General features: G+C 43.9%; 1 protein-coding gene across 7 annotated transcripts in view; it reads right to left on the reverse strand.

Moving 5' to 3' along the window:
• Positions 1-22,044, reverse strand: part of ablim2 (actin binding LIM protein family, member 2) — a 105,820-nt gene that overhangs the window by 71,181 nt on the left and 12,595 nt on the right. Inside the window, exons 1-2 of one of the 7 annotated variants that reach the window (XM_047159201.2) lie at positions 16,181-19,961; positions 4,251-4,415 (exon numbers count right to left, since the gene is read on the reverse strand). In XM_047159201.2, the coding sequence (XP_047015157.1) occupies positions 4,251-4,415; positions 16,181-16,196 (181 nt within the window). In that variant the 5' untranslated portion in view covers positions 16,197-19,961. Of the gene's footprint in view, positions 1-4,250; positions 4,416-16,180; positions 19,962-22,044 lie in introns of those variants that run through there. The other 6 variants (XM_017483565.3, XM_047159202.2, XM_047159203.2 and 3 more) reach the window with 6 other exon arrangements.

The following is a 22,044-nucleotide window of genomic DNA, read 5'->3' on the forward strand; positions in this document are numbered from 1 at the left end:
CGGTGATAAATAACATTACCATGCTGTCATGATGTGTTAGGAACAAGAGCAGGCAGCGCAGTGAAACGCGTCCAGGTTCTTTCCCGAGGCCAGACAGCTATATAAACCTTCCAAAAGAGCTCACGACCGAAACCCGGATCGCTATCCGCTTCCCCGCTGGTCTGCGTGGCGAATCCGAAGCTGTGACATTACAGTGTATGTTTCAAACACACGCACTTCCTGTGAGGATGAAAGCGGATGCCTACACACCTCACACACCCCCTGCATGCCACGGGTGATGTTCTACAGGTCGGTAATAAACACCAAATAATGCACCAGAGCTCAAATGAAAGAATCAATAGATGTGTCAGTACCGGCGTAACCCGAAGAACAGGTAAAGGTGAAGATGGAGCGATATCGAGATAAACATTCGCCCCTGCACTCCAAATCTGAAGTGACTGAAACCTGCAGAAAAAAGAAGGTGGTGTATAAAAGACCAGACGCAGACGTCCTCAAAACCCTTCTCTTAATCCTTAATGCAGGATGGAGGGCTACCTCATGAAGAAGAAGAAGAACAACAACAACAACGGGAATAGGAACAAGAGGAGGAGGAGGAGGAGGAAGTAAAATGAAAAAGAAAGAAGACAAAGAAGAAGAACAACAACAAAAGGAGGAAGAAGAAGAAAAATGATGATGAAGAAGAAGAAGAACAACAACCAAAGGAAGGAGGAGAAGAAGTAGAACGAAGAAGAAGGAAAAATAAAAATAAGGACATGAACGATAGGAAGACAAAGAAGAAGAAAGAAAAAGGAAAATAAGAAAGAAGAAGAAGAAGAACAGCAAGAACAAAAGGAGGAGGAGGAGGAAGAAGAAGAAGAAGAAGAAGAAGAAGAAGAAGAAGAAGAAGAAGAACAGCAAGAACAAAAGGAGGAGGAGGAGGAGGAGGAAGAAGAAGAAGAAGAAGAACAGCAAGAACAAAAGGAGGAGGAGGAGGAAGAAGAAGAAGAAGAAGAAGAAGAAGAAGAAGAAGAACAGCAAGAACAAAAGGAGGAGGAGGAGGAAGAAGAAGAAGAAGAAGAAGAAGAAGAAGAAGAAGAACAGCAAGAACAAAAGGAGGAGGAGGAGGAAGAAGAAGAAGAAGAAGAAGAACAGCAAGAACAAAAGGAGGAGGAGGAGGAGGAAGAAGAAGAAGAAGAAGAAAAAGAAGTAGAAGAAGAAGAAAGAAAAAAAAACCCAACAAGAACAAAAAGAGGAGGAGGAGGAAGAAGAAGAAGAAGAAAAAGAAGTAGAAGAAGGAAGAAAAAAAAACCAACAAGAACAAAAGGAGGAGGAAGAAGTAGAAGAATGAAGAAGAAGAAGAAGAAGAAGAAGAAGAACAGCAAGAACAAAAGGAGGAGGAGGAGGAAGAAGAAGAAGAAGAAGAAGAAGAAGAAGAAGAACAGCAAGAACAAAAGGAGGAGGAGGAGGAAGAAGAAGAAGAAGAAGAAGAAGAAGAAGAAGAAGAACAGCAAGAACAAAAGGAGGAGGAGGAGGAAGAAGAAGAAGAAGAAGAAGAACAGCAAGAACAAAAGGAGGAGGAGGAGGAGGAAGAAGAAGAAGAAGAAGAAAAAGAAGTAGAAGAAGAAGAAAGAAAAAAAAACCCAACAAGAACAAAAAGAGGAGGAGGAGGAAGAAGAAGAAGAAGAAAAAGAAGTAGAAGAAGGAAGAAAAAAAAACCAACAAGAACAAAAGGAGGAGGAAGAAGTAGAAGAATGAAGAAGAATGAAAAAGAAGGAGAAGAACAACAACAAGAACAAAAGGAAGGAGGAGAAGTAGTAGTAGGATGAAGAAGAAAGAAGAATGAACGATAGGAAGACGAAGAAGTAGAAGAAGAAGAAGGACAACAAGAAGAAGAATGAAAGGAAGACGAAGAAGAATGAAGAAGAAAGGAAAAGAAGAAAGGAAAGCAAAAAGAACAACAAGGAAATGAATAGAACGAAGAGAAACGAAGCAAAAGAAGAAAACTGGGAAGAATATAAACAATAGGAAGAAGAAGAAAAAGCCTCTGAGGCTCGCTCGCTTGTTAAAGTGAAAATAAGGTCGTGACCTTTGGATTTAAGAGGCTGTTGTTTTGAGAGTGTGTGTGTGTGTGTGTGTGTGTGTGTGTGTGTGTGTGTGTGTGTGTGTGTGTGTTCAGGGCTGACACTGATGTAAGAATAAATGTGATAAACTCCACCAAGAGCCAGACGCCGCCTGAACACAGCGGTCGCCTAGCAACCGAGATCTGTGTTCAAAACAACATCACGCTGACAACAGCTGCTGGGAATAAAGAGTCCCGGTGCGCATGCACACACACACACACACACACACACACACACACACACACACACACATCAAAATGTATTAAATATAGCAGCATGTTCAAAGTTTTTCAAGATAATAGTAGTGCACAGCGTGTTGGAAGCGGAGTTATTGTTACTACTCTGATTATTTTCTAACACACCACGTCCCTGTGTGTTTTATTCCTCTTATAGCAGTGTAATTTCCCAGCAATCACACTCGGTGCGTTTACACGGACGGCGCTAATCCGATACGGACCCGATTGAGACGATACTCTGATTGAGAAACCAGCATGTAAACAGAGATTACTGACGACCTTAATCTGATTAAAGTCACACTCGGAGTAAACACGGACGGAATTAAGACGTGTGGAGTATTCCTGTTTTAGTCGCGTTATGGACGTGCGTTACAGACGTGTACACGCCTTAATCACGCTATTAACGCCGTGTGAGAGTTTTCACCGCATTGTGCGACAGGACACGATCACACACGGCAGCGCTCGACCGTCTGACGCCAAACGAGAGCACGGCCGCGTCCCAAACCGCGTCCTTACCTGCTGTATAGTAGGAGAAATACACGTATCTCGGCTACTATATGGACGGTAAGTACGCGGTTTGGGACGCAGCCCACGTCTTCAAGCAGTCGTCTATCTGCATGTACAGCACGACTAATAATTAACCGCACTCGAAGCGTTCGTAAAATTTTAAATAAAAACACCCAAAACTGTATACGGTCCCACAACGACGACCGACCGTACGTCGATACGTGAAATTCCGGAGGGACGTCGGACGGCGTGACGCGGGGACGTAACGACGTGTGACGTTAATCCATCTACGTTCTATAACACGTAGCACAGGAGCATGAAAGGAGTGTTCTAAAAGCGCCTCATGTAAACACCTTCATCAGAATATTATACGTCTTATTCAGAGTAAGGTCGGTAATTACATTCCTGCTGATCATGGAAACGCAGTCAGTGTTTTTTTTTAATTCGAGATCTCTGAAAGGGGCGGAACCTCGTAACCAGCTGTCAATCACTGAAACGGTAACGAACATGACTGACATCACAAACATCCTTGCTAAAAAAAAAAAAAAAAAAAAAAAACCCAAAACAATAGAAACCACCACCAAGATTCTAATGGTTCCCACTACAGATACCATTACACGCCATCCTGACTAACGCTCTTGTAGCCGAACGAACACAAATCCCCACAAACCACGCCCAAACATCTAGCGGAAAGCCTTCCCGGAAGCGTGGAGGAGCTTATTCTACCAGCACAGAGCGGGGAATAAATCTGGAATGCGACGTTCAGCACGCACGTATGATTATGACGGTCAGGTGTCTACAAACTTTTGGTCATCTAGTGTGTACATACGCTAATAACACACGTTCCCGTTTATTTCTCTAGGCGTGCATTAACGCGCTGATCTAGCTAATTCATTCTCCTCACTAGATTATATCAGATAGCACTTTTATAGCCGCGTCAATCGGGGCGTGACAAAAAAAAAAAAGCGTCATGTCATTTATAACACGATACGGAGCTATTACTTCACTGTGACATCATAGCGAGTTTATCTTCAGACATCATGAGCACAAGGTCTGACCGCGTGACACGCAGGATTCGCGTCGTCGCACGGACACACACGCGGCAAAAGACGAGCCGGAGCGATCTCTGTTCTACGCTGACCTCCCGCTATGATCCTCAAACACGGGGGTTGTTCCAGCAGGCAGGTATGTGACTCGAGTGGCTTTGAAGGTTAAACTGAGCATAGCGCGACACACACACACACACACACACTCCTTTATTGTAAAAGGTCACGGGAAAAGCACTGAACACACAGACGTGATGGAACGCGAGTGGGAAGAGCTGTCAGTGCTGCGTGAGTTATGGCGTGTGTGTTCGGCAGGGCGAGAGTGTGACGTCCTCTCACGCCGGCGTGATGTGACTCGTTACCTTTGCAGATGAAGCACTTGATGTGGAAGTGTTTGTTCTGCACGCGCAGCACCTCGCCCTTGCAGGCCTGGCCGCAGTTCTGGCACAGGATCGGACCGCTCTGGGCGTGAGGCTTGGGCTGCTGCTGCTGCTCCAGGGAGCCGTGTACGGCCTGCTGCTGAAACGCTGAAACACACACACGGAGAGAGAGAGAGAGAGAGAGAGAGAGAGAGAGAGAGAGGATATGTGTGTTAATTGCTCTAAACAGAAATGACAGCTGAGGAACTGTCTCACGGCTCAGATAAACCTGGAGCTACTCACGAATTCATCAGTGATCATCCACGTCAACAAACCGCTGTTGTTTTGCTTTTTAAAAAATCTTTAAACGATATAGTCGGACGGATACGTCTTTGTTTTAACTCCGTAATTAACGGACAAATTCGACGGCACGATTAATTAATTAATTAATCGATCGACTCATCGACTAGGAAATGTTTTTTTTTTTATAATGAGATTATTATTTTTTTTTTCCCGGTGTGTTCGGTCATTTCGGTATGACGGCGGATCCGGGCCGAAAAAAAAAAAAAAAAAAAAAAGAAATTCTCGAAATAACGTCGATAAGGATTCACGGTATCGCCGGAAAGAAGTCGCGATGTAAAATCCGACAACGTCTGACATTACGGGAAAATATTTCAGCAATAAGGTGCTAACTTTTCCGAGGAAAAAAAAACAAAAAAAACCCCGAAAAAACATTTTAGATGAATATAACCTTATACGAATAAAGCCCTGATGTATGAATAATAAAGTATATATACATATATGATCTGTAATAAAGTTAATGAAAATATTTGATTTGAGGACAAAGCTCGGATATCTGAAGAATAAAAGACTAATATCTAGCGCTGAGTGGTATGATCGATACACGGTGATATCCACATCGCGATAAATGATTACACGATATACATTCCGGAGATATCGTTGGTACGGTGATGCATTTTTAAAGGGTTTTTAATGATTACAAATGAAAACCGTATTGAATAGAGGCCCTGCACGCCTGCGGTCAGCACGGCGTCGTGGGTGACCTGGGAAACTTGTTAAGCGAAGTGAGAACGAGTCTAAAAAGACGTGAAAGGAGCCTAAAGTCACTCGCGCCCCTGACGTCACACACCATCTCTCTCTGTCTCACACACACACACTGATTCTCATAAAATACCACATCTACCGCCACTCGTTCAGCAAAGGAGTGGCGTAAAGACCGGTTTCAGATCAGACGTAGCGACTCCAGCACATTTTCCACTGTCCTGTACGAGCACTACGCGCGTACACAATACATTTCTGAGGGTTAAAGCTCAGCCTCGCGCCCGTTCACTCGGCACCGACTCACGAATCACGCTCGAAACGTTCCGTCTTAGACAAGCTGACACAGTGTCGCTTCGTACACGGGAACCCGTTTACGCCGAACAGATGCTATCGATCGTTTTACAGCGTGAAAAAGAACCGGGAAGATACCGATCTATCGTTTCTATAGCAACAGCTGGTCCACAGGGACCACTCGCTTTTGTGTTAATGTCTGCGATCGCAAAATGGCGAAATCCCGGACGGGACGACGTAACAATTCCTGGCGCCGTGGAGTTTTTTCGGGCGACGTCGTTCATAACTCCGCCCCAAATCAGTTTTTAAACAGAAGCACTGAGAAAGTTTGGGAGATGACGAATTTTAGATGACAATAAAACGATGATCTCTATAATAATATAATACTTAGCCAGACAAATGTGTTAATATCAGATTTGTATATTCGATTCGATTCGATTCGATTTGTGTACTGATCGACATTCGAACATGCGTTATAGCGCCCCCCTGTGAGAATTATTCTCCTCGGCTGCACCTCGACGCGAAACACGCTGGGAGCGTTTACAGGCTCCTTTTAAACTTCAAACTATTTCCTGACCTGCGACAGGAAGGACTCTACTCCTGCCGCGTGTCGTAAACCCGACGCGAGCACGCCTCCTGATGTGGACCGCATGACTCGCTCTGTAATTTCGTCACACCGCACTTTTCCTCGGCACGGGTCTCCGTTAAAACGACCGTAATGCGTCTTCGTGTCTGAGCGGACGCTCATGAATCCTTCGTCAGAGAGAAAACAAGTAGCCGAAATGTGAGAAATGCGGTTGCTGGAGAGATGCCCGCTGTCCCATGGTGCCCGCTGTCCCATGGCGCCCGCTCGAGCCGACGCGCGTTTCCAATAAGATGAAGGTAAGAACGTTGGAAGGATCGGGAATTCTCGTTAAAAAGGGTGCTCCAGACCCAGATTTATATTTCCCAAAAAAACACAAAGGAAAGTATCATACACATCTGGAGACACATCTGGATGTGATGTGGACCCACTTTCCAAGTTCCGTGACGTCACATGGAGGAGGAGGGGGAGAAAAAAAAAAGCTCCACGCTTTCATGTCCGGAAAGATCTCGGCGGTCGGTTTTCCTGAACAGACGACCAGCACGACTGTTCGCTGATGAATTCTCCGTTCCGATCGGTCGATTCATTTCCTACGACGGTTTCCATAGTGACGGCTCGTCCGCGGGGACTTGTACGACGGACGCCGCATGTGAACGCGTTTCTTTCTCCCGTTCCACGTCGACGCGGCGAGACGTTTATTTGACACTGATGGAAGGAGTCTCCGGTGTCGGCGGTTTGTAACGCTCTGAGGTAAATCTGTAACGTTAAGCGTTCCGACGACTTCGGGACGGTTATGTTTCGTGACTCCTGCACCGATGACAGGGGCTCGTGTCTCGGGCGTTCAACGACACTAGACGTAACTGTAAATCGATTAAAACAAAACAACGACAACGACAACGCGTCGTTCTTGAAGTAACAGGAAGCTGGAAAGCCTCTGTGGTACAAGCAGAATAAACAACAGCAGGATTCGCTGTAATAGGAAACCCCACACCACCCTGCTGTTGATTCTTTTCCTATCACAGCATGAACGAACGAGTGTTTCGTCCCTGAGATATCGTATTTAAAACATAAATATTAGTCCCCGTACGCACGCTCTTCCCGATCATACTTCACGCTTCTCGAAACATTCCTTTGCACCGTATATTTTGTATATTTATTTATATTTCATGTCATTACTAAGGTACAAATTGCACGTTTATTTAAACACTGATGTTAAAACTTTGTCTTTCCTTGAAACTGTTCAACGTTAATACCGACAGTATGGAACCTGCGAGCTTCTGTCTCGCTCGTACGTCGCTCGTGTGTTAATCCGAGTGAACGGGAATTCGTTACGTCCTGTGGGGGGTTTTTACGCCTAGGACGCATGAAAATAATAATAATAATAATAATACTATGTAAAAAGAGTAAAAAGTCAACGAGTCAAACCTCTGGCACATAGAGACGGGTATTTCAGCCCAGGACGAAGGAACGACATTCCACAGTACCTGTGAATTTTTGGGTTTTGCTTCAGAAATGTTTTACATCGCCCCACGAGTTTTCAATGGCGTTGAGGTCAGGGGATCGAGCTGGCTTTTTACCGACATTCAGTTACGGCGTGACAAACCGCCCCGAGTGGAGCATTATTCGGAGCTAAAGAACGAATCGTCAGCCCCCCCCAGTACCCGGGCGTATCCAGGGTACGCCTCTGGAACGGCCCGTTTTCCTCGGCGACTCAGAAGGAAATATAAGTTATAACAATGTCTGAAACAACTCGATAAAGGACTATTAATGACACGCGTTCTAATTAAACTCCACACTGCTATTATTTTGAACACGCCCCTTTCGACGAACCAGTCGATTACTCAGAGCAAGCAGCGTACATGTCGTGACGGTTGTTTTTCTATTACACAACTACAACAATGACAAGTACATTATTTGCGATGTAGAAATATCACTACTCCTAATAAGAGTGGTTCATCAGGTCACTGATGTTGTACTGCAAACACAACTGTAAAGCTGAAATACAGTAACGGGTATTAGCCTAATGAGCCTTTAGCTAATCGGCCCTCCATCCCGTGTCCTCTGACCTGCTGCGGTTCAGCACTTGGGAGTGTGCGTGTGCGCTGTTTATTTTCAGAACCGCTTCAATGTACCACGGCTCTCGGCGGGTCTGCTATAAATAGGAGGCCATGTGAAACGCTCTGTAACACAGCACCAGGCATCCACAGGCACGGTTCTGCTTTCCCGACAAACAACCTGACCGACCTGCAAACCTTCCCGAGCGACAGGAAGGCGTGTTTTAGATTCTGACTAAGATTTGATTCCAATATTCAACATTTCATAACGTCGATCGTGTTGCGTGACAGAAGGCGGGCTGCGTCCCAAATTGCATACTATAGCTAGAGAGCGACAACGGCATTAATGTGCTGACTTTAGGGCCGGGCGATATGGTAAAAGATATCAATATCGCGACACTCGAGGATATTTCTACGATACACGATACCTATCGCGGTATATAATTTAGCTAACCAACTGTCTACAAAACGATATTAAAACGAACGAAAAAGGGTTCAAGTGAGCTTGACGATACTTTTCGTAAATTTTTTTTTTAATCACGTCAAATCAACGGCATCCAATTCAGTACCGTTTAATTTGTAATTATTATTGCGTAATCACAGTATCGACAGTATATCGATTATATCGCCCAGCCCTAGCTAACATCGTATACGAACTGTTTCTCAAATCTGATTGGCTGAGCCGTGTGCATATATCAACCACATTAACTGAATTCTGTATTAATGCACCATCGACGCCGTTGAATTGTCCACAGGACACCGTAATCTTTACCTGTTGTGTTGCTTAGCGATCAGCGCTTACTAGTAACGGACTACATTTCACAGCAATAGGATTGTGAATATTGTTAATAATTATTTTTGTCGCCGTTTCATAGAAGCAAAAAGCCATGTGGTTTCGATGGGGTTCACGCCATGCCGTCACCTTCACCTTCACACTAATCCCGAGTAGTGTTCTTCTCAGTGCTACCAGGTTCGTACACATTCTTACCAATAAATCACTCGTGAGGCAAATTTTCATGACAGTGCATTCCCTGTAACGTCGATGTCTACATGTAAAATAAGAATAGACATCCATGTCAAAATTTACCGTCGAGTATTTTACGTAAAACTAAAACCAAAACCAAAATGACTTCAGTGAGGTCAGCGTGTACTGAAGAATGTTTACACAGCGATACTATAAAAGCAGTCCATACAATACAAAGCTCTAGTATGACCACTTGGAGTATATTTCCTGTTCCTAGTCAGCCGGGTATACAAAAAAAAAAAAAAAAAAAAAAGAGTAAAATATCAATGGGGTTATATTTCAAATGTATTTTTCTCATATGAATTCATAAGGGTGCCAATAATTGTTGCACACCTATATTTAACAAAGTTTTTTTTTTTTAAATTTATAAACCTGTGTTGTGTGCAATTGTTTGATATCCATGAGAGCAGAGAATTTTTGTGAATTTTTTTTTTTAAAGAAAAAAAAAAAACACAAAAAGATCAAAAGATTAAACAATAAAGAGAATTTCTCACAGCAGTCTTTGCTCATATTAACCAGGGTGCCAATATTAGCGGAGGGCGCCGTGTACTATTATACAGGTATTTCTGAAGCACATGACTTTTCCAAGACTTTCTGGGTTTTGTTTATTTTTCAAAAACTTATCCAGGCCTGGAAATGGCTGTTTTTTTCCCCCTGGGCTTTTCATGACTGTACAAACCCTGGTATTATGGCATAGGTTATGAAAAAAAACTTGTTTGCATGAACATGACTGTCACAGTGTACTAGGTGTAAGGTTTCAGCCAAGACAGCAGCTGAAAATATATCAGTTAGCCATCTGGACAGGTAGCTAGGACGTTAGCTAGAAGTTATACATCAGCAACAAGTTTCCCGCTCTGATGATGCTTCCATGCAGAAAGAAATAAAAATCCGTACAGAATGCAGACACGAAAATATGAATAAAAAAGTCTGTCAGTTCGAGTAACTGATAATCTCATACCAGTCGCAGCTACACTTGACTTTTTTTTACAGGTATTAACAGTTAGCTAACTACATTAGCTATTAGCTTAAAAAGCCACGTTGATCGCTCAACACCTCGGACAATCGGTCATTAAATCTTGTTAGCATAGCAGTGCTTTGCTGTAAATTAGCTTAACGTCTCCAAACGTTAATAGGGGTATTCGAATTTAGTCTACGGGCATGTAAAACATGCTACGCGGAAAGATTTTTTAATAACGTTCCATGTCACAATCGTCGATGTCTTCCTGTTTCACCGTGCGTGTACAAGATGGAAGAATAAACTGGTGCAAACGATGGTGTCGAACGGATGTCGCGGTAAATATGGTTAGCAGGCATACATAGCTTAGCTGAATGACTCAAAATGCGAGGTCAGGAAAGACGAATATGCGAGAGTCGGCCATCGAAGCCAACCGAAGCGGGAAACGTGTTTAGTGACGTCGAGACAGAACGAAGGCAGCCATCTTGAAAAGACATTCGGGCAGTGTTATAAGGTTTCTTTCAACAGCTGGGAAATGAAAACTGAGAAGCCCTGATATACATATATATATATATATATATTTTAAATCAAGTTCAAATGGAGTTTCACCTTCATTAGCTGTGCCTGATATCTGAACTCTAACTGACCTGATCTGCCCTGAGGTCGTCTGGAACCTTCTGTCCTCAGCAGAACGCCTCACAAAGCAATCCACGTATTACTGCTATAACGCACGACATGCCTCAAAGGTGCAATTCAGCAGGAAAATATGATACGGGATATTCGAGAGGCTTGAAAAGCATATAATTACACCGTTAGGATGGAAAGCAAATACAGTGCTGTGAAAAAGTATTTGCCTCCATCCTGATTTCTTCTGTTTTTGTGAAGATCTCATATTAAATTGTAATACTAAAGATGAAACAAAGGCAGCCTGAGAAAACACACAGTACAGATTTTAAATGAACATGTTATTTACTGAAGCAAAAAAGTTATCCGATACCAACTGGGCCTGTGTGAAAATGTATTTGCCCCCGTAGTTACTAATTCCCCAAATCTATGAAACTGCATTCATAACGGGGTTCAGCCGGACTAGACGCAACCAGGCCTGATTACTGCAAAACCCTGTTCAATCACATCAATCCCAGTCTGGGAAGGGTTCGAAAGATATTTCAGAGGCTCTGGGACTCCAAAGAAGCACAGCGAGAGCCGTCATCTCCAAATGGAAAAACTCGGCACAGTAGTGAACCTTCCTAGAAGTGTCCGACCTTCCAAAACTCCTCCAAGAGCACAGCGACGACTCATCCAGGAAGTCACAAAAGAGCCAAGGACAACATCAAAGGACCTACAGGCCTCTCCTGCATCAATAAAGGTCACTGTTCATGACTCCACTATCAGAAAGACACTGGGGGAAAATGTCCTCCATGGAAGAGAGGTGAGGTGAAAACCACTGCTGACCCAGAAGAACATTAAGACTCGTCTGAATTTCACCAAGACACACCTTGATGATCCTCAAACCTTTCGGGAGAATGTTCTGTGGACTGATGAGCTGAAAGTGGAACTGATTGGAAGACAGGCGTCCCGTTACATCTGGTGTAAACCAAACACCGAATTCCACAAGAAGAACATCATAGCTACGGTCAAGCATGGTGGAGGCAGTGTGATGGTGTGGGGATGCTTTACTGCTTCAGGGCCTGGGTAACTTGCAGTAATTGAGGGAAACATGAATCCTGCTCTCTACCAGAAAATCCTACAGGAGAATGTCCGGTCTTCAGTCCGTAAGTTGAAACTCAAGCGTAACTGGATTATGCAGCAAGACGACGACGATCCAAAGCGTAGGAGTAAGTCCACCTCTGAAAGGCTCAAAAAAAACAAAACGGGCAGTTCATGCTCGAAAACCCTCGAATGTGGCTGAACATTTGACAGTTATGCAAAGAACAGTGGGACGAAATTCCACCACGGTTCTGTGAAAGCCTGATCTCCTGTTATCGGAAGCGTTTGGTTAGATTTTCAGTTTAAGGGGGGAATTCGTTGTTCACATGGGTGATAGGTGTTGCTTTAATAACAAAAAAAAATTCACAGCGCTGAGCTTCATCATAATCACAGTATAATAGTCCACCTCTACAGTGTGGCGCAGACGGATGGTAAACTTTCACTTCTTATTTACACGAGGGATGAGAATTTTTTTTTAGGGTCAGTCGTGAGGCAGAGCATCCTTTCCCAGCGGGCTGTGCGGCTCTGCCAGCGAATGTGCTGACTTGGCATTGGCAAAGAGGTCCGGTCCGGCACTCCAAACCTTTTCCAGGTCTGGTCCACCTCTATACACAGAATATTCTGACCGGCCCTCCACCCAGATGTGTTCCTTTAAGATAGGCCAGCTGTTAGTGATGGCGCTACAGAGCAAAATAACGATTTGATATCAATATAGTGATAAATGATGTCACAATATGCTTTTCCTGGAGATCGTGACATTATAGGTTTTCTCCCCACTAGCCAACGTGACAGCTACAAATCGGGGCGGGGCGGAGGCTAACGCGTGCTTCCACCAGCCGTGAAACCGGCCGACCAGAACTTTTTGAAATGCTGCATCATGGGACAGCGCAACAGGGACAGAGAACACTCGGAGGCAACAACGCTGAGACCCGGTGAGGAAAATAAAGGTTTGTATTATCCGTCCATCCATCTTCTATACCGCTTATCCTTCCTTCAGGGTCACGCGGAAACCTGGAGCCTCTCCCAGGGAGCATGGGGCACGAGGCGGGGTACACCCTGGACAGGGTGCCAACGGTTTGTATTATTATATTTGATATTACTTTTTCAATTCAGTTTTGTTTTACGACATTTTTTTTTTTCTTCATTTGCCATATATCATATGCTGTTCTTTTATTATTATTTGGGGTGTCTTGTATAATGTATCAAAATACACCTCCCACAAAAATGGCTGCGTCATCTGTTAATGCATCGTCGATACAAGATACGAGTTTGGGCGGGGTTGCGTTTTTACACGCGCGCTGCGGATTAAAGCGTCGATTAAAACGTCACTGCACCTGTCCTGTGACATGGATCCAAAACAAGCCTTAAAAACACTTTTCGGTTTGATTTGGTCTTAACGTGGCGTTCACGAATTCAATCAACTGTGCTACAATAACATTTCACATGGCGTCTGAGCTGTCCGAGGCCGGACAGTTACCGGATCGTCTGCCGTCGTTTCTGATCACAGAGACCCAGCAACAGGAAGCGGATACGGTACGCCGCCGTCTTGCCGTCTGCCGGAACGAATCCATATGTCACGTCATCTCCCGTCTCCATTGCAAGCCTGGATCGAGCGGCACGGATTCTGATCGGCTCAAAGCGTCATATAACGGCGATGGACGCCGGTAAAACCCCGCCTCGTTTCCCATGAACACCGAATGTTTTTTTTTCTGTCGCTAACAGAGCTGTTAGAGAGATGTCCCATTAAAAAAAAAAAAAAAAAAAAAAAAAAAAAAAAAGCAAGGAATGAGAAGGAAAAGTTCTCCCAGCACAAAGGTTCCAGATGGATCCAGGAGGCGACACCAGATACAGGATTTCCTGGAAATGAGACTTGCATCATGACTTGGATGGGACGTGCGTTTTAACGCGGGTGGAGGACAGGCGGTCGTGTCCAACTTTTACACTCGCGAGTCACGCCGTGTCGAGCTGTTTAAAATTATTAGAGCGTGACGTACACCCGGACGAGCTTTCCAACACCGCAAGAGGAGCCGCGCAGCACTCAATTAAGCCTCGCTATTATAAACCTGAGAAATGTCACACCGCCTTGTGAAATTCTGCCCCTGGCAGCTGGTGGACGCCCCGATCTAATCGCTTTAAGGAACCGCTACACGACCATGATGATTTTATTTGAAAAAAAAATATCAATCTACATTCTTAAACAAAGTGTATTCAGATCTCCTAACAGGAAAACGTTTTATACTGTTAATAAATAAATAATAATAAAAAAAGAAAACTCAGGACGCTCAACGGTTCTTGCGTAACACTGGCTTGGACATAAAAAATAATAGCTCCAATTTGAATCCAAAAAAGTCTCTTTTCAGCCCGACGGCGTCGGAGAACGCTTTTAAATGCACAAAGAACCTTTCACTCGCAAGCCCTTTAGAGAACCAGCTATTCACCAGTGCTTTAAAGACCCCAGAAAGGGTTCTTAACGGCCCACACACTTAGTTATGACTCGAAGGATCGTAAGTAAGGTTCTTAAGAGTGATCCCAGGAGAACCTTTTCCAGAACCCACAAAGAACCTTACAGGGTTCACATTATCCTGTTAAGGGATGGATGATACCTTGAAGGACCAGTACACCGCTCGGAAGAAACAAAAGGACCGAATAGTTCAACGCAGGAACCCTATACAATGAAAGACGGTTCTTGACAAGAAGAAGGTTCTTTGCAGAACCTATGGTGCTGTAAAGAAGCATTGAAGAACCATTCATTTTAAGAGTGTAGAGTATCTACGTTTATAGGATAAACAGGTGAATTATTTTATCGCAGCAGCTCTGTTATAAGACGAGTCGGGACTCTGTTGGGTTTCTGTGCGTAGAGTATCGCGACTCTGTGTTGAGCTGCTGGTGAACAGGGGGGAGGGGAAAGTGGGAGGGGGAGGGGAAAGTGGGAGGGGGAGGGGAAAGTGGGAGGGGGAGGGGTGAGCCTTCGTGCTGGACAAATAATCCACACCTCTCCACAATAACACTTTTTTTTTTTATGGCATTTTACCATAATTTATTGGCAATCCTTTATTTATTTATTTATTTATTTATTTATTTATTTATTTATTTTCGCCGGTGACATCAGTGACACTGCTGAGATTCTCTCACCAGCAGTTTCCAGTATTTCCCGGAGCGTAGTGATAGGAATTTTTTTTTTTTAAATGACATTTGAATACAAAACACAAGAGGGTCCTGAACTTTTCTGTTTGTTACTGAACGCTCGGTACTTCCCGTAACGCCAACGTGATATGAAAAGGCATTCAGATAACCCGCGTCGTCAGTGACGTCTCTGGTCGTTAGCGTGTCTCCGGAGGAACGATCATTTTTGAAAACAATAATTTCTCTACATGCATGCAAATCGACCTCACAAAGCATCTGGGAACCATCACAGTGTTCCTGCACCACCCTTTGTTTATCTCGCATGCCTTCTTTATTATATAAACACACACACACACACACACACACACACACACACACACTGAGTTGGACCGGCCTATTGCCCAGAGGGTCCAGATTGCATTACAGCTCATGGAGTGCACAAGCAGCAGACTACACACTAGGTGGAACGCTGAAAATGTTGTTCTTGTGCGTGCTGCACAAATTACTCCCATATTTAATAAAAAATATCGTGCTGTCATCGCCACGTGATGAAACCATCGGCTTCCGGCTAAATCATAGCAATGGGATTCATTCGGTCATTGTGTCATCAGGTTGTTTTGTTCATCGTGATTATTATAACATAAAAAAAATCCTTCCTTTTCCCAACCACTCGCACACTATCACTAATGACTCGCACAAGGGTCCTTGAAATAAGCCTTGCCACCCCAAACGCCACCCCAAATGCCACCCCAAATGAACGTTTTTGGATCAAATCCCTCAAATATTTAGAACAACTATGAAACCAATTCGTCTGCAGTGTCATAGCATGATCTTTCTTTTTGTACTAAGGATTTACCAAAAGAACTGTACTATGAATAACGTATGCGGTGCCACCCCTTAGTGTAACTCTGCCACCCCTTTCTGCCCACCTAAAACAAATGACAATTAACTGACAGCATCATTCCACCTGTATGCTCTTATTCATGGGGTTAAATCCATTCTGAGGTTTACATTCAATACCCAGACAGTACTATTATCATGTATACATTTTTTTTTTTTTTAAAGTTTTTTTTTTATTTGAAAAAGCAACGTTACACAGCACGAAGCTACAGTTTGACAGAACACCAGCCTCACCTTTTTTCTCTGGCATTTTCTTCACTCTTCACTGTCAAGGTCTCAGGTGGAAATCCGAATCGAAACCTCTATCTATTTATTTATTTATTTATTTATTTATTTGTTATTCTTTAAATATCCGAGAGAACAATCCTGTTTTATCCGAGTCTATTCTCATCCGACATCCTCTCTATGACGAGTCTCAGCTCTGAGGTGAGCGCACACTGGAAGTGAAGCACTCTGGCATTAAAGGCTCATAGCTGATTGTCCGGGTTGCCAGATTGACAACAACCCACCCACGACCCAGCTAAGTTTTTTAGTGTGTGTCCAGGGATTATGCTGCGTTCAATCCTGTAAATATATATCGTCATTTCAAGGTGAACGCACATATAATGGCACGACAGTGTCATAATTACAACGCAGGAACTCAATAAACAAAAAAGCGTACGTGGTGGAAATGGACAGCATACTGGGAATTTTGCATGTTAGGGCGTCTTTATTTTCTTTCAGAGAGTCAAAATGTCATTGATGATATAACTAATGCAATCCAAATAGGGATTAAGTTGTAGCACCACCGACATCGTTCATATAATTCGGACAAGTCTACACTTTGCACAACATCTCAATTGTTTTCGCTCTAAATTGGGATTTTTCCAGCGACACTCTCAGTACTAGTGATGTCACTAATTAATGCACGTTTTTTGGACCAATCACGGCAGAGATCAGAGAATGACCGGGTACGAGAAAAAAATTGCAGCCATAGAACCTGTGTGCTGGTTAACTAACGTTAGTGATTAACAAAACAGTTCTCATTGTTACGGTGTATTCAGACAGGTTTGGTTGCTCGGTAGATGACAAATATGAGCAAGTTTCCCCAGAAGTCCCGCAGGAAAATCTGCACTGGAATTTTCTAATCATTCATTCTCTCATTCCACTTCAGTAAAGGCTTTTTTTCCGTGGTGGATCCGGATCCGAGTCTATCCCTGGAACGCTAGGTGTGAGGCGGGAATACAAACCGGATGGGACGCCAGTCCAGAGCCAATCCATTTCCTGGCATGTTTTTGGATAGCGGGTAGAGAAGAACACAGAACAAACCCACATGGATATGGGGAGGACATGCATTTTCTTACTATGTGGAAAAAATATCCATCTATTTTCTGCACCGCTTATCTTACACAGGGTCGCATGGAGCCTGGAGACTGTCCCAGGAAACTCGCGGCACGAGGTAGGGGACACCCAGGATGGGACACATCCCGTTCACACACGACGGACGATTTGGAAACGCCAGTCAGCCTACAACACGTTTTTGTACTGCAGGAGGAAACCGGAGTACATGGAGGAAACCCCCAAAGCACAGGGAGGACATGCTCACTCCAGAAATATATACATACACGTATAGAATAAGGAATCACCTATTGATTGATAGACTCTTATTTTGGGTGGATTTCAGTCTTCAGGCTTCATCAAATGGGGCTGAAAAGTCCTCTTACGTTTTATTTAGCAAAGTTACAGATCGGATTGATTTCAAATGAACCGAACGGCTCCACAATCCTGACTGAAGTGAAATCCAATCTGGCAACCCTGTAATTCCTGTAAGACAGACTGGCCAATTTATTGCAGCGATGTATTATAAATAGAACATTCTCTACAACCGAATACCCATCGCAGGGGTCTCATGGCACCGGATGAGGGGGCGGCAGACGACATTTAACCCCTTCTGGTGGGGGTTGATTATTTATGAAAGCTAATTGGTGCGACGCAGGCTTCCGGTTAAAGCGCTGATGTGCTGTTAATGCACTTTTCTGTGCGTTGAAAGCGCGCGTTGCTGATGGCAACCTAAATAATTTATACTCCTGCAGAACAAAGGCGCAACATGAAGGACGAACAAGGATCTATGTATATAAAATAATTTACAGAGGGGTTTTTTTATTTCCCCGTACAGAATTTCGAGGGGATTTTTTTTGTGTGATTTTGTGCCCGAAAATATTTACGTTTTTTTTTTTTTGTGCTACTCGAATTGGTGAAATTGCAATTGCATGTACTTGTTTGTTGGTAAACGAGACCTTTTAGCTGAACTCGAATCGAAGAGGGCTTTTGCACGACTGAGTGTCGTGACGACGTCACGCGGCCCGAATCGGCGGTAAATCTGCGGCCATGTCGAAAAACTGGAAGCTCCTCCGGATATCGCGGAGTTCCTGGAGGGCCTGCTTTTTTTAAAAAAATAATAAAAAATTCATCTGCTCACTCAAAAACTCACTCCAAATCTATCTTCCCTTGTGTTTTGAGTTTCGTAACTGAAATAAAACAGCGATTAAACCCCCGAGATTCCTCGGTGTATTTATTTATTTATTTAACCTCGTTGCAACCGGCCCCCGAAACTGCGGCCTCGCATTCCTGATTTCATCACGCAGGCAAGACTGACGATACAGTAATGACAAAAATGTTATCATCAGGACTCCACTTGTGCGAGTGCGAGGTCACACACGGACGGAGACTGGCTCTAATGAACATGACGTCTGCTTTAACAGAACAAAGAGGCATTTATGACGCCTGGGTGATTCCTTCACACATCCAGTTCGTTTAATTACAGCGTTACAGATTAGTAAAGTTTCACAGACCATCTTTTTCCCAGCGCTGTCGAAGCTTTCCCTTACCTTAAACTATTCTTATTATTATTACTATTATACGATTATTGACGTTTTAGCGTCTTCACTGCGTAACCTTTAGGACGAGCTGTACTCGGACCTCAGGCATAACTACGGACGTAAGCGTTGTTGACAAGTTGCGTGAAAGTTATGCGTGTGGGGAGGAGCTTGCTGAGAAAAGGGGCGTGTCTCAGTCGCACTCAAAGTTGAACTTAAGTGCATTCTAGTTGCTCAGTTGCGGTCAGCTCTATTGAGGAGCAGTAGTAAAGTCCAGCAGCACAGTTTACACGTCAAACGTCATGCTGAAATGTACGTTTCGGCTGTAAATACGCAAAAATTCAAACCGTGTTAAGTACATAAACATAGTATTGTCTCTTTAAAGTGCACAGATTAATCAGACGTCGCTTCTCCGGGACGACATTTTTATGAATGACGCCGTGAGCTGTAAGCGTAACAGGAGAGCGCGTCGGATTTACCCAAACATCAGCGTCGAATGATGGATTAAAAGTGTGATGAAATCACCTACGTGTCATGATCTTAAGACCTCGATGGAGAATGTCGTTGCTTTATTCATCTGCGAGTATAACAGCGGTCGGCGCGAGTCGTAAAAAAATAAATGAATAAATACAATGCACAATACGAGGACGCGCTGGATCAAGTCCTGTTTTATAACCCGCTGAATAATGAGCGTGGGAGCCGTGTCGTTCGATTAAAACAAATTCGTACAGGACTATTCATGCAGCGGGATATTAACAATATACTCCACTCCTCATATCTTCTCATTCAGATATCATCGTATTGTCGTAAAAGTGAGCTGCTCCTCGTGTCTGCATGTAAACGGGAGTGCTAGTGTGTGTAAAGGTAGTCGTCTAGACGTTCGCTTTGGATACTCAATAAACATCTGGCGGCCTCGGAGGCGTGGACTACGCGCAGATGATCCGCATTTTCTGAACGAGGCGCCGATATGATCGACGCGTACGTAACCCGACTCTGGATACGCATAACTTTATCACGTGACTTTTGGACTCAAGTGAATATACCGGAAAAGGAAACGATTAAGTAAATGTGAATTTGTAATATAAGTGCATCGCCTCGATGTTTAACTAAGCTATGTCGCAGTTACGGCTACATTAGCATGGCGAACTTCTAATAGTCGTTAACACTAATTATATACATCTCATGACGGGTAAAAGCAAACAGCTCTCCCGAGACCTTCGCAAACTTGTTGCGAAACATATCGATGGAATCGCATACAGACGTATTTCAAAACTTCTGAATCTTCCAGTAAGCACCATCGGGGCCGTTATCCGCAAGTGGAAGCGACATCGCTCCGTCATCACCCGGCCACGCACGGGAGCTCCTCGCAAGATCTCTGACCAGGGAGTCAGAAGAATGGTAAATGGCGCACTTATATAGTGCTTTTATCTAAAGCGCTTTACACTGTGTCTCATTCACCCACTCACACACACACACACTCACTCACACACCAGTGGTAGCAGAGCTGCCATGCAAGGCCCCAACTTGCCATTAGGGTTCAGAGTCTTACCCAAGGACACTTCGGTATGTGGAGTCACGTGGGCCGGGAATCGAACCACCCACCCTACGATTAGTGGACGACCCGCTCTACAACCTGATCCACAGCCGCCCAAGAACAGTCAGAAGAGTAGCCCAAGAGCCAAGGACCACTCGGAAAGAGCTCCAGAAACACTCGGAGGCAGCAGGTGCCATCGTCACAGAGAAAACAACAGGCAATGCACTGCACTGCTCACGCTCACCCGTAAGACTCCATTACTGAAGAAAAGGCACGTCGAAGCTCGTATAAAGTTTACTACGACTCATTTGGACGAGTCTATGAGATACTGGGAGAGGGCAGACTGATCAGACGAGAGCAAACTGAACTTTTTGTCTGTCGTTCTACACGCCATGTTTGGAGACGAAACGGCACTGCACATCACCCTAAAAACACTACACCAGCAGTGAAGTCTGGAGGTGGAAGCAAATATATAAATATATAAATATATATATAGGAAATATAGTTACTGAAAAAAACATTGGCGCGTCCAATACTTATTTCACACACTGTGTATATATCAAAACAATCGTCAGCAGGAAAAAAAAAGTCAGAATAGACAGACATGAACGATGACGAGATCAAAGTGATTGGCGTTTGTAATAATAGCCACAGCAGGTGGGCCTGAGTTTCACCTTTTCACACACACACACACACACACACACACACGAGTGTTTATTTCCCAACAGCTGCTTCAGTGGGTCGAACCCTCACCTAAACCTGATACAATCCGATATCATCTGAATAAAAGCCAGAATGTATATTAGCTTTACTGCTCGTGAAACGCCGTCTGGGCAGATCGTGGAAAATACAAACACAATTTCAAAGACACGTTGTTGCAAGGAGGTTTGCGTGCGTGTGTGTGTGTGTGTGTGTGTGTGTGAGAGAGAGATAAAGACAGAGAGGAGACAGAAGCTCAGTGTTCAAAGGAAACACGTTACATAATTCACTCATACTCTCTCTTATACACGTCCTGTGACTATCCCTGACAGTTAATACATTTCCTTAGTAAGTACTGACAGCCGAAACACGTGTGTGTGTGTGTGTGTGTGTGTGTGTGTATTATGCAGCGATGTGCCTTTAAAGCTAGGTTCACCATCATACAGCGACTCACAGCAACAAAGCGACCGGAGACTATTAATATTCAACGAGAGCTGACGACATGATCGACAGCGATCGTTGGTGACTAGATGTGGGCGTGTCCAGTGATGTGACGAAGTCAAGAAAAGTTTATCTTTATGCAAATTTGGAGCGACTTGGTGCACTATATGTACACACACTGGTGAATTTGATATCCAAACGCTCTCCCTCCAGAATGTTTCATTTTAGCGGCAGGAAAACTGATGTGTTGTCCAAAGTGGAATGCGAGTTGCGCCACTCACCGATAAATACTGGTTACTGTGGCAACCAGTAGTAGGAACGCCTACTGGCGACTACACAGTTACACACGACCGGTGACTTGCAGCCATAAAAGTGCTGGAGGTGTGAACGTAGCTTACGGCAGGGAAGAAATCATGCTAATTAACGTATTAAAAAAATACGTTTTACCGCAGCATGCTAACAAATAGTATTTAATTCAAGTGAAATATACCGAATATAGCCAGACTTCGCATTCTGAGACTCATTATGAGATTATAAAAAGCTTATTTCTTTCTCCTCATGGCCGATGA

This window comes from Ictalurus punctatus, chromosome 13 (genome assembly GCF_001660625.3).
Source record: "Ictalurus punctatus breed USDA103 chromosome 13, Coco_2.0, whole genome shotgun sequence".
NCBI lineage: Eukaryota > Metazoa > Chordata > Actinopteri > Siluriformes > Ictaluridae > Ictalurus > Ictalurus punctatus.